Below are 12,865 nucleotides of genomic sequence, written 5' to 3'. Positions count from 1 at the left end.
GTAGTTACCAAAGAATATTAGTAAGTATTTTATAATAAGTCTCAAGATTAATAACTGAATAATACACCTTCAGTTTGCAATTGATGCATTCTGTTTATTATTTATGCCCAATGAGAAATGGTAGGTGTCCACACACAATTCTGTGTGCACTGGTTTTTGAAGTGTACTAAACTCTTGTAATTGCAGTTGCAGTATTTGGGCTGGATAATCAGTTATCGTTAACGTTGTAATCGTTTAACCTTGCATGGCTTAAGTACTTTTTCAGTTGCACTTAAAAGAGATGTATTTGCACATTTTCACAGGGTAAGGAAGTGTCAGAACTTGCAGTGGATGCCATCAAAGATGTTTCTTCAGAAGCAAGCAAAAGGTCAGTTCCCTACACTCTACACTGACACTCTAAAAATATAGTTTGAAAAAGGCATGCCTTTGCCCTATATAAATGACGTATTTATTGCTTCAGGTAAAAAAGATAAGAAGAAAAACAAATTGCCTGAAAAAAAGGAGACACATCACCCCGTCAAATCTCAGTGTCCTGAGCTGAGCCCCAAATCAGCCCTTCCTCCCTCAAAGGATGACCCTCCCACAAAGAAAACTGAAACGGCACCCCCAGCGAAGGCTGAGGACAAACAAAAGCAACAGCGGCCTCCATCACCTCCACCACCCAGCTCTTCCCCAGCTGACCCCCCTTCACTCCCCAGTCTAGAGGATCAAAGACAACCCTTAACCTCTCCAAGCTCTGCCTCTAGGAAGGAGCGAAAGCAGCAGCAGACCAGCCCTTCATCCAGCTCCCCACACACCACTCCATCTTCCCCACCAGCACTGTCCCAGCAACCCATACAGCAGCAAAGCCATGCGCCAGCAAAAAAGGAAGGACCCGTAAAGTCACCATCTAGTGAGCCCAAAAAGAAGCCCCAGCAGCATAACCAGCCTTCATCTGTTACACACTCGGGTAGGAACCACTAATGACATGCCTTGCCAGCTTTGGTTCTTGTGTGTGATTTCACATTACGTGTTATCTTGCATAATCTTTCAGTACAAGAAGCAAAGCCAATAAAGAAGCAAACAACTCGTTGTGCTCCTCCACTAAAGCCAAAATCAAAGGAGAAGGTGAGGTCTTCTTGCTGAGTAGCTTTTAGCCATCGATATCATTTGGTGCCATATTATGTAGTTCTTGGCTTTACCGCCCACCTGATCTGTTGTTTACAGGAGAAACAGATGGCCACCAAACCCGACCGCAATACTTTAAACTTCCTGAGCACTCCCTCGATTGGGGGCACCGCCCAGCAGAAAGCACCCTGCGACGGAGTGCATCGAATCAGAGTGGATTTTAAGGAGGACTATGACATTGAGAAGGTGTGGGAGATGGGTGGCCTCAGCATCCTCACCTCTGTGCCAATCACCCCACGGGTGGTCTGCTTTCTCTGTGCCAGCAGTGGCAATGTGGAGGTAAACAAATCTTTTTCACTATGTAACACCGTCTGCTCCTCTAGGTCTGTATGATATGGACAAAATACCAGGATTGTGTTTTTTATCGATACACAGCCCTGTTGCGGTTTGCCTTGCAATATTTTTAATTACTGGCAGTGTCCTCTCCCCCTCTTTCTCTGATACATATGAGGTAGTTTTGCTAACTGTGTGGCCTCTCCACAGTTTGTGTTCTGCCAGGTATGCTGTGAGCCTTTCCATCTCTTTTGCTTGGGGGAGACAGAACGCCCCCACAATGAGGAGTATGAGAACTGGTGCTGCCGCTGGTGTCGCTTCTGCCATGTCTGTGGCCGCAAGCACCAAAAAACTAAAGTAAGCTTTTTTCTTTTGTTATGAATATAAATGTTTCCTATGATATTTAGTGCACAGTTATTCAGCCTGGTTCATTTCAGTAGTATTTTTTTGTTACCTATTAAATACCTCCTTGATTAGCTTGGAGTGACTTATAATAGAGCTTGGTGCATTGGACTTCCAACAAGGGCTGGGATTGCTATTTTACCAGAATAGATTAACAGAATTTCACAGGAAAACATTTGCCCATGTAATATGTTTGAGTTGAAGAGAAGTACCACTTCAGGGCTCCAAACCTAGGGGAATGAAAGTTGTATCAAATTCTTTAAGCCTTATTCTGTATACCTTTCAGTGTACATGTTGTACATTCATTAAAGGTTTCTTTTCTATGTGCATTTTCCTTGTTCAAGAGGGGAAAGTTCTGCCTGTAAGTGACCTGTAAAAAGTGTTATGTAGAGTGGGGAACTGATGTGTGTGCCCACATATAGGCCTATAAGGTTTAATGGCTTTAAGTTTTGATGAAGCTGAGCTCTTGGTTCTCTTTATCTTCGTGCAGCAGTTGCTGGAGTGTGACAAGTGCCGAAACAGCTTTCACCCTGAGTGCCTGGGACCCAACCATCCAACTCGACCCACCAAGAAAAGAATCTGGGTATCTATACTTGCTAAATTCCTGGGTGTTTTTGCAGGTATTAGTAAGCTCTGGTTGTTTCTCTGGTTTGTTTTACAGTTATTTACTAAGTCTTTTAATCTCCTACAGATTTGCACCAAGTGTGTTCGCTGTAAGAGTTGTGGGGCCACAAAACCAGGAAAAGCCTGGGATGCCCAGTGGTCACATGACTTCTCCTTATGTCATGATTGTGCCAAACTCTTTGCTAAAGGTTGGTATTAGTTACACTGGCAGATGATTGCCTGTATTTGTGAGTACATGAGGCTAATATGTAACATCTGTTTGTAGGCAACTTCTGCCCTCTCTGTGATAAGTGCTATGATGATGATGATTATGAGAGTAAGATGATGCAGTGTGGGAAGTGTGATCGCTGGGTTCATGCCAAATGTGAAAATCTAACCGGTGAGTGAAGTGTTGGTTCTACTTTTCAGATAGTCTTGTCACTTTCTTTGGTGCAGACTCTCCCTTGTTTGGTAGAAAGCAGTAATGCTCTGCTTGGTATATCTGCCTTTATTCGGTGATACTTTTCAGAAAACTCAGAACCTTCTCTCCCTTTTTATTTTCATTCGTTTCATTTTAGATGAGATGTATGAGCTTTTGTCCAACCTCCCTGAAAGCGTAGTATACACCTGCATCAACTGCACTGAGCGCCACCCGCCTGAATGGCGCACTGCCTTGGAGAAAGAGATTCAGAGCTCCATGCGCCAAGTTCTTACTTCACTCCTCAACTCCCGCACTTCCACTCATTTACTCCGTTACAGACAAGTAAGCTCATCCTGCCAGTGCTTTTCCCGTATGCTGGATTGATCCTTCTGTGCTGCGCTGTGGTTCTTTGCTGATCTATATCCTGTTTAGAGCCTTACCAATATATATGTCCAGCCAAAGTTAATCATTCATAGATTTATCTGTATGCTAATAAAGCACCAATATTGCTTTGAATATTGAGAGAAATTACTAGTTTCTGAGGACTGAAGTGGGCTTGTAATAGATTACATTACAATATGCCACAGTATGCCACAATATGCTTTTCTCAGCACATCACTGATATCATCATCAGTACTTAAAGAACACTGACTTACGGCATGTATCACTAATATTCATATCAGTAAACTTGTTCTATCATAGGCAGTGATGAAACCACCAGAGCTGAATCCAGAGACAGAAGAGAGTCTCCCCTCACGGCGCTCTCCTGAAGGGCCTGACCCCCCTGTCCTTACAGAGGTTTCTGTGCCCACTGACTCGCCCCTTGACTTAGAGTCTGTGGAGAAGAAGATGGATTCAGGGCACTATAAATCTGTGGTGAGGCATCAGACATATAGGACGTTAAACCATGCATAACTGTCTTAAGTCTGAGTGGGATGCCACATTTCTGGCCCTGTGTAAAAGATTAGCAATAGCTTGTTGATCCTCAGAGGAGGGTTCAGATGTAGGTCAGTCCAGTAGCTGAGTGACACTGTGATGTGTTCATGTCTTTCAGCTGGAGTTCAGTGATGACATAGTGAAAATCATCCAGACAGCTATCAATTCAGAGGGAGGGCAGCCCGAGAGCAGGAAGGCCAACAGCATGGTCAAGTCCTTCTTTATCCGGGTAAGGACTGAGCAAGAACAGGCACAGTGTTCAGAGTGGATTGTGTTTTAGGCCTGGAACACTGCTGTCTATGACTGTCTAACACTTCTGTACCTCTTACAGCAAATGGAAAGGGTTTTTTCATGGTTCAAGGTGAAGGAATCCAAATTCTGGGAAACACACAAAGTCACTTCCAAGTGAGTTTTTCTTTTAATGACTATGTCAGCTGTCACTTTTCTTCTGCTGAGTTATTCCAATGCCTTTGTTTTCCGTTGTGGTATATTATATGGTTTAGTTTGTTTCCTTTTATACATGGAGAGGTCTGTTGAAAAAAGCTTCATAATTTTGAATTTGGAGAGGGAGTGCTAACACTGTATTACGCTGTATGTTATCAGTTAATGTAAGCAATGGTACCACACGTTGCATTGGCAATGGCATGATGAGGAGCTAGAACAGCTTGTCGACGGGGCATCTGTCTATTCTTTGCTCTCCTTCAGAGCAGAAATATCAGCTTTCCATAGGGAATGCAGTCTGCATGGTCTAGTTCCATTGTTTGAGGCCAGCCTGCAGTGTCACATTTCACGTAGGTGCTTTGACAAGTCGTGCGGTCACCCTGTGGTTAGTCTGTTGGTAGACTTCATTTGTTAACGTGCATTATTCAGGAGTGTGCAAAGCAATTTTTTTCATATCTCAGAGCTTGAAATATCCTTCCACAAAAGCCATCAGATGAGACTATATTTTTCCTTGTTACTTTGTAGTCATTAGCATGGAATTGCACCACCAGCTTTAAAAGAGATGCTTTCGGTCAAATGCTGGTTAGAGTTCTCACACATTTAGAGGTGACATCACTTTTTTTTTAGAGAGAGGTTTTGTTTCTGATCACTGATCACCCTATAGAGCTTAACAGATTTGTATAGTTAAATTGTGCCAGTGCTTTATACAATACTGTGCAAAAGTCTTTGGTATTTAAGACAATTTGCAAAGCTATTTATGTGGACGGTAAGCATTCATTTGTTAAAAAGAACAAACATTAAAATATTGTACAATAAAAATAAACAATACATTGTGATTTTATGTGTCAGTCTGTTAACCATCTCCAAACCTTTTCTCAGAGGAAAAACAACAGTGTTCACAGTTACCATCCAGTAACTAGTTTGTCTAATTATGCATCATTGAATCAAATCAAGTGTTGATGAAATTTAACAAAGCTTACGACTGGTGTGCACAGAGAAGTAAGGAACCAGACCTGTGGTGTTCTAACTGTATTCTTTTAACCAAGTTAACCCAGTTATAATTTTTATAATTTATATCTTAGAACTGGGGCTTCACTATGACATCTAAACTTTTTTAGTATTAGACAGATGTTCAGATTTGACTGATATTTCAAATGATATTTGATGGCACATTTATTGTACTCCAGAAGAACAGAACATTGAGGGAAAGTTGGGCTACTGTGTCTGCATTTTATTTATCATTTTGCTGTATTTTTAACCCTAAAGAAATAATTCTTATGTTTCTTGGTAATGCTAGTTCAGGTGACTGTACTCCTAATTTCTGCTTTTTATAAATGTTTTGTATCTGCAGCAGCAAATATATATGAAAAATACTAGATATCAGCACATCGCTACTTAGAACTACAGTAATCTTTGCACAAAAACAGTCAGTAGACTCTAGATTTGCCTTGTTACATTGTAGTTATTCACATGAAAGTGTACCACCAGTATTGAGTGTCTTTCTGCCACATGCTGTGATAGAGGTCTCACATAAGTGGTGAGATGATCAGTTTTTGTTTTCTGTCACTGATAAACCTATGAAAGTTGAAACAGTTACATTGTGCCAGTGTATTGTATGTATGTTGTTATGCTAAGTAGTGTTATTCTCTTTGTTCTTCTGCAGTAGTGGGTTACTTCCTAATGCGGTACTGCCCCCTTCTCTGGATCACAACTATGCCCAGTGGCAGGAGAGGGAAGAGATAGCACGTGCTGAACAGCCGCTGCTTATGAAGATCATTCCTGCTCCTCGACCTAAAGTCCCTGGAGAGCCTGACTCCCCAATAGCTCCCACACCACCACCACCGCCAGCTCCTCAGTTTATACATGGTGAGGGAAAGGACACAGGATCCAAAGCTAGCAAAGTAACTTTTATCAACTGGAAAGAGGAAAATATGTAACTTGAAAGATCTGATTTTTTCCTCTCTTTGTTTCTTGCTTTGTCACTCCTTCACTTCACAATTCACTTAGACCTCAGTCGGGAGGACAGCCCTGAGCTTCCTCCTCCTCCCGGTGTCAGTGACAACAGGCAGTGTGTGCTTTGTCTTAACTATGGAGATGAGAAGACTAATGTAAGTGGCCCCACAGTAAGTGTGTTTCACGAGCAACAGCCAAGTAGGAATCGGGTGTATAGTAATTCACTGGTATCAAACTTAGCTAAAAACATTCTACTCTTGTGACATTCATCATGATAACCTAAGTAATATTTCACTGCTGTCTGAACAAAACCTCTTCTTCTTCATTTTTGTGATGAATGAACCAAAAGAAACAGCCCAAAATTACTTGGAAAAAAGTCTGGTTACATTAACTTACATTAAAAGTAAAGTATGTTTTTCCTTTTCCTCTGAAGTTATCATTTTGGAGATACAAGGTTTTGTCGTGACAGCAGTGGTTTACAAAGCTGTTGCATTTGGAAAAAAATCCAAATTGTTTTACACACTTTCCCAGATTTCCAGTTTAGCTGGTTGCTTCTTATGATTGTGGAACACACTGTATAGTATTAGTACTACTTGTATTCAGCTAGCATTCTTGTTCTCTGTACTGACTGAAACATTTGTGTTCAATTTTACTATTTATTCCTTTGTTCTTAGGAGTGTGGAAGATTGCTTTACATTGGCCAGAATGAGTGGGCCCATGTGAACTGTGCATTGTGGTCAGCAGAGGTATTTGAGGATGATGATGGCTCTCTCAAAAATGTCCATATGGCAGTGAGCAGGGGCAGACAACTGGTAAGGCCATGTTAGACATATACTTGGTGCATTGTATGATGAGTCTGTCTGCATGTTATTTATCTTCTTATATACCATTTATCCAGGAATGCAGAGTCATCATTCCTTTTTTTTGTTATAGCGATGTGAGAACTGTCAAAAGCTTGGAGCCACTGTCGGTTGCTGCCTCACCTCCTGCTCAAGTAACTACCACTTCATGTGTGCACGCCAGCGTAACTGTGTCTTTTTGGAGGACAAGAAGGTTTATTGCCAACGCCACAGAGACCTCATCAAGGGCGAGGTATAGAACTCGCTATTTAAAAAGCTTGCTGCTTTGTGTCAGTGCGGCTGAAGAGATGCACATTAACGCTTATTGTTTACTGAATTATTGTTTAGGTGGTGTCAGACACAGGCTTTGAAGTAACCCGGAGAATTCTGGTGGATTTTGAGGGAATCAGTTTGAGAAGAAAGTTTCTCAGTGGTCTTGAGCCAGACAATGTCCACATGATGATAGGTCAGAATATAATTAATTTTGGAACACTTTCTCTAATTTGTATAGAGTGACTCATGTGATAAGGTGAACTGTGCTTTCTTTTTTTTGAATGTAGGGTCCATGACTATTGATTGTCTTGGTATGCTAACAGAGCTCTCAGACTGTGAGAGAATGCTTTTTCCTGTTGGATACCAGTAAGTAGCCCATTATGTGAAACTGTGCAGTTAACATGCATAGTTCATTTTAAAATGCTTTAAGGTAATTTCATATTTTGCTCCATTTTAAGATGCTCAAGGGTCTACTGGAGTACTCTGGATGCCCGCAAACGCTGTGTGTATACCTGTAGAATTTTAGCATGCCGCCCTCTAGTGGCAGACACCATCAGCACAGTCCCACCAGAGGATAACCGCACCATTGCCCACAGCCCACCGCCTGTCTCAGGTAACACTTGATTTTTAAGTATGGTAGATTATTGTAAATGGTTAACTTCATTTTAGATCTTGTCCCAGAATACTTTACTATCACTTCTTTCACCAGAAGCAGACCCATCACACTTGGCTGATTCAGGTCCCATTGACTGCAACACCATGGCCATTACACCAAAGCGAAGGGTTTACTTTAGAAACAGACACCCCAGTTACCCACCCTGCCATCGTTCTCCTTCATCCAGACCTCTTCCCTCTCCAGGTATCCATGTTAATCATGGGATTCTGTTATTCAGGCTGTGTAGGACCAGTTTCATTATTATACATTTAACTGACACTCCAAACCTATTGTACATTCCTTTTGTATTTGATTGTTGTTCACACAACATTTTCTGACACTTTTCTTCCTATTAGGGGGTGTCAGCATTTCAGCCCACGAGATTGTAACTGTTGGTGACCCTCTGCTCAGCACCAACCTGCCAAGTATTGGGTCTCGTCGCCACAGCACTTCCTCCCTCTCCCCTCAGCAGGCCAAACAGAGAACCTCCAGCTCTCCGCAGGGAAGTGGTGTATCTAGCCAGATAGGCTCTTCTTCATCTGCTTCACCCCTAACCTCAACCTCCCAGGACCATGGAGTTAGAGACTCTGTGAAGGGCAAGGTACCTAGTAGTGAAAGATCTCAGTGTCGGGAGGCAAGCACTATAAATACAGGAGCTCAGGGTAGACCCAGTTATAGTTTTAGTGAGCGAATGGATGGTGGTAGAGATGTTGCTAGAAAGCAGCCAGAAGGAGAGAGTTTAAAATCAGCTCCCGCAGCAGTACTGACTGGAGTGGCCCAAGTCTCACCTCCTCTTGGAACTGCAGTTTTAACCGGGCATCAGAGGGGCAGTGGTAGCTTGCGAACAGAAAAGGGGAAACAGGCAATGAAAGACACTGACTTACCAGCTGGAGTCACACTTTTGTCCTGTCATCCACTTGCCAGTCTTTTTAAAGATAAAGCCATTCCAGGGAAAGAGGGAAGCTTAACAACTGTACAAGAATCTAAAGATACTGGAAAGACTGGCTCTTCACAGCCACTGTACCAAAAAAGTGGAGGTAGGAAGCCTCATGACTGTGTCTCAGGACCATCCCCTGCTGCAGCTATCAAGCCTCAGTGGTCATCTGGAGGAAAGACAGGAGAAGAGGATATAAAACGAGGATCCCAGGCAAGCCCTTCTGTGACGGCTAGTCATGGAACCTCTAGCACCAAAGAAAAGCACTCCAAAGTTAAATTAACAGTGGGCAGGGATATTTCAAAAGACAGGAAGGAGATGCCTCAAAACAGTAAGGCACAAATTCTCAACAGCATCTCTAAAGGCAGTAATAGCAAAACACATGGGCAAGTCCCATCCACACAAAATAATACTAATAGAGCCGCTCATAGCAGTAACAAAGCCTCAGGCAACACAGAAATTAATAAAGCAGATATTCAGGCAGGTGAGAGGCCATTAAAGTCTGGGGAGAGATTTAGTACTGAGAAAAAGCACAGTTCTACAATGGAAGCAATTCAGCCAAAGGCAGGTTCAGAGCGAAGTTTAAAACTTCCACAAGTTCACCCTAAATCAAGTAAAGAAGCTATACCAGTGGAGAAGAAGCGCACAGAGAGACTGCCTTTGATATCTCAAAAAATGGATCCTAATGGGACAAAATCTCTTAGCACATGCTCTGATACAAACACATCCGCTTCCATTTCCCCCATCAGCCATGGTCCACAGAAGAGGTCTTCCCGTACTGTGCTGTTTTCCCCTTCTGCAAGCTCTGAAAGCTCAGAGTCTGATAGTCACACTCACCCAGAGGACTGTGAGGAGCGCCTCATGGATCACCACTCCCCTGAGGATGATGGTGATGGGGAGGACCATCATTTGGAAGATGAAAGCTCTGTAGACAAGCACCATGAGGAGGACAGTGATGGTTCAGCAGGCTCAGCAAAACGGAGATACCCGAGGCGAAGTGCTCGGGCTCGATCTAACATGTTCTTTGGACTTACTCCTTTCTATGGTGTCCGCTCCTATGGCGAGGAAGACCTTCCTTTCTACAGTAGTGGGGATATCTCTTTGAGGAAGCGTTCAGGCAGCAGTAAGCGTTCAGCTGAAGGCCAGGTAGATGGGGCTGACGACATGAGCACGTCTTCTTCCGCAGACAGCGGAGAGGATGAAGAAGGAGGGTTTGGTTCAAATAAGGATTCGTATTATTACAATTTCACACGAACTATTATAAACCCCAGCTCAAGTCTTCCTACTATTGAGGGTATTGACCAGTGCTTGGGGAGAGGGTCACAGATCCACAGATTCTTGAGGGATGGAGCAAAGGAAAAGGATGCGGAAAGTGATGAAATAACAGCGACCACAAAAAATCTGGAGTGCCAACAAATTGGCCAACTAGATGGAGTGGATGATGGTTCTGAAAGTGATGCCAGTGTAAGCACCAGTAGCACAACTACTGCTACAACTTCCTCTACACTTAAAAGCTCAACTAAGAAGAGGGGGCGAGCTGACAGTCGGGCTGAGAAATCGAACACTGACTCAGGGAAAGAGACTGAAAATACTACTGGTGGAGGAGGTAGCCAAAGTCGTGATGGCCGTAAAAATCAGAAAGATAACTGCCTTCCATTAGGAAGTGTGAAATCACAGGGACAGGATCCTCTTGAAACTCAGCTGTCTCTCAGCACTGACCTTCTAAAGTCTGACTCAGACAATAATAACAGTGATGACTGTGGTAATATCCTGCCCTCTGATATTATGGAGTTTGTGCTCAATACCCCTTCAATGCAGAGCTTAGGACAGCAGTCAGAGGCTCCCTCCACTGAACCATTTTCCCTAGATGAGGGTTATGGAGTTGATGTAAATCGAAGAAAGGATATACTCTTTGAAGACTTCCCCCAGCCACTGGCCAGCACAGAACCTGTAGAGGCTGGAGTGAGCACCTCGATTGCAGTAGAGGAACCCTATGGCCTGCCTTTGGAGTTGCCATCTGACCTTTCTGTGCTTACCACTCGTAGTCCATCGGTAAATAATCAGAATCATAGCTCACTCATCTCTGAGAGCTCTGAGCGCACTATGCTCGCCCTGGCTACAGAGGAATCAGGGGTTGATAAAGGTGGGGATAAGCAAAGAGCAACTGGTGCTGTATCCAGCGAGAGCCCCCATGATAATGGTGGAGATGCACAGGTGACAGAAGGTCACATGACACCTGAACATTTCATTCCCAGCCGCATCGATGGAGACCACATCTCAAGTCCTGGAATAACCCAGGTGGCAGAGGCAGGGAATCAAGATCTGGCCAGGACATCTGGTACCCCAGGCCTGCCAAGTTCGCCCACTTTGGCTCTTCAGAGTCAGAAGTTTATTCCTGCTGCCACAGTCAGTACAGGTCCTTCTCAGATTGCAAGCTCTGCTGTTCAGTCCACCGCATCTCATTTGAAACCTGGTCCAGAGAAATTGATAGTTCTCAATCAACATTTGCAGCCTCTGTATGTATTGCAGACGCTCCCCAATGGTGTAACTCAGAAGATACAGATTGCACCATCTGTCAGTGCAACGGGTGTCATGAACACCAGTGCTCCTGTATTGACAGGCCTCAATGCTGGGATTTCCACCTCTCAGTCTCTCTTTCCTGGTGGCAAAGGTTTGGTTCCAGTGCCTCATCATCCACAGCTTCATGCTTTCACTAGCACCACTCAGACAGGTTTCCAACCTGTTATTCCTAGCACCACATCTGGCCTCTTGATTGGAGTTCCTTCTCATGATCCCCAGATTATTGCATCTGAAGCTGGGCATAGACACGATCTGGCCCCCAGTGTTGCCATGGTGTCCAGTGCATCATCCATTTCCCCACCTCCTACTGTGCTATCCACTGGACATGGCAAGAAGCGCCCTATTTCTCGCCTCCAACCACGTAAAAGCAAAAAGTTAGCTCGATCCAGAAGTCAACCCACACTGGCTCCATCAGAGGTTGGGCCAAATATGACCCTCATCAACCTGTCCTCTTCACAAATTGCTACCGGAATCCCTACTCAATCTGGACTGGTTGAACTTGGCACCATAACCACTGCAACTGCAACATCTCACCGCAAAATGCCCAACATTATAAAAAGATCAAAATCTGGAGTAATGTACTTTGAGCCTACTCTCCTTCCACAACCAATGCCAATCTCCACTAATGCTCAGCCTGGTATCCTTGGGCATGATTCCTCCACTCACTTAATACCATGCACTGTGTCTGGACTTAACCCTAATCAGTCTGTGCTGAATGTGGTGTCGATGCCTCCCACAGCGACTGGAAACCTATTGGGAGCAAATTCAGTATCTTTAAGTACTCCGGGGCTCATCAGCTCTACTGAGATCACAGGACCCATAAGCAACCTTCTCTTTAAAGCCAGTCCACATAACCTGGGCCTTCCAGAGCAGCAAATGGTTCTTCATTCAGGAACACCCGTGATGTCACAGATTGCCAGCTCTGTCCAGACTTCCATTGCTAGCAGCATCTGTGTTCTTCCACCTAATCAAACCATCAGCATGTCTGTAAACCAGCAGGTCGATAAAGAAGGCAACCTCCATCTTCAAAACCCAGTTAGCAGAGTTGTGGCAGATAAGACAGTTGATCCCAGCACAAACACATCAGGCCAAATGGCTCTTGCGCCCAGTCCCATCACACAAGACACAAACAAGGGTCGTATGGTTGGAGTTCTCACCCAAAGCTCACGGACTACACCTATCTCAAGACCTTCAAGCCAGCAGCAAGCCGTGAAGTCTCCCACAGTCACAGCTTCCACAGCCATCGGGAAGGGGAAGCAGAAAGCAAAGAGAACTCTACCAAGTATAGACAAGAATGGTGGAAAGAAGCACAAAGGTCTGCAATCTGAGGCTTTGCCAGAATCACAGGGTGTTCCTGGCTCTGCAAATCAGTCCTCTTTAGCAGGGTA

The 12,865-nt window shown here is 43.9% G+C and overlaps 1 protein-coding gene across 2 annotated transcripts in view; it reads left to right on the top strand.

The window, feature by feature from the left end:
- kmt2a (lysine (K)-specific methyltransferase 2A) overlaps window positions 1-12,865 on the top strand; it is a 32,936-nt gene that overhangs the window by 13,041 nt on the left and 7,030 nt on the right. The window contains exons 6-26 of one of the 2 annotated variants that reach the window (XM_036560938.1): window positions 303-367; window positions 461-949; window positions 1,034-1,107; window positions 1,207-1,446; window positions 1,651-1,797; window positions 2,333-2,425; window positions 2,534-2,654; window positions 2,732-2,845; window positions 3,024-3,208; window positions 3,569-3,742; window positions 3,921-4,031; window positions 4,134-4,207; window positions 5,907-6,109; window positions 6,251-6,351; window positions 6,871-7,008; window positions 7,130-7,288; window positions 7,384-7,501; window positions 7,596-7,674; window positions 7,767-7,921; window positions 8,021-8,167; window positions 8,320-12,862. In XM_036560938.1, coding sequence (XP_036416831.1) covers window positions 303-367; window positions 461-949; window positions 1,034-1,107; window positions 1,207-1,446; window positions 1,651-1,797; window positions 2,333-2,425; window positions 2,534-2,654; window positions 2,732-2,845; window positions 3,024-3,208; window positions 3,569-3,742; window positions 3,921-4,031; window positions 4,134-4,207; window positions 5,907-6,109; window positions 6,251-6,351; window positions 6,871-7,008; window positions 7,130-7,288; window positions 7,384-7,501; window positions 7,596-7,674; window positions 7,767-7,921; window positions 8,021-8,167; window positions 8,320-12,862 — 7,530 coding nt within the window. Of the gene's footprint in view, window positions 1-302; window positions 368-460; window positions 950-1,033; window positions 1,108-1,206; window positions 1,447-1,650; window positions 1,798-2,332; window positions 2,426-2,533; window positions 2,655-2,731; window positions 2,846-3,023; window positions 3,209-3,568; window positions 3,743-3,920; window positions 4,032-4,133; window positions 4,208-5,906; window positions 6,110-6,250; window positions 6,352-6,870; window positions 7,009-7,129; window positions 7,289-7,383; window positions 7,502-7,595; window positions 7,675-7,766; window positions 7,922-8,017; window positions 8,168-8,319; window positions 12,863-12,865 lie in introns of both variants that reach the window. The other variant, XM_036560934.1, reaches the window with a different exon arrangement.

The sequence above is a fragment of the Colossoma macropomum genome, unplaced genomic scaffold (assembly GCF_904425465.1).
Source record: "Colossoma macropomum unplaced genomic scaffold, Colossoma_macropomum, whole genome shotgun sequence".
NCBI classification, from domain to species: Eukaryota; Metazoa; Chordata; class Actinopteri; order Characiformes; family Serrasalmidae; genus Colossoma; species Colossoma macropomum.
The sequence above is the reverse complement of the archived record's forward strand: the minus strand, read 5'-3'. Positions and strand labels throughout refer to the sequence as shown.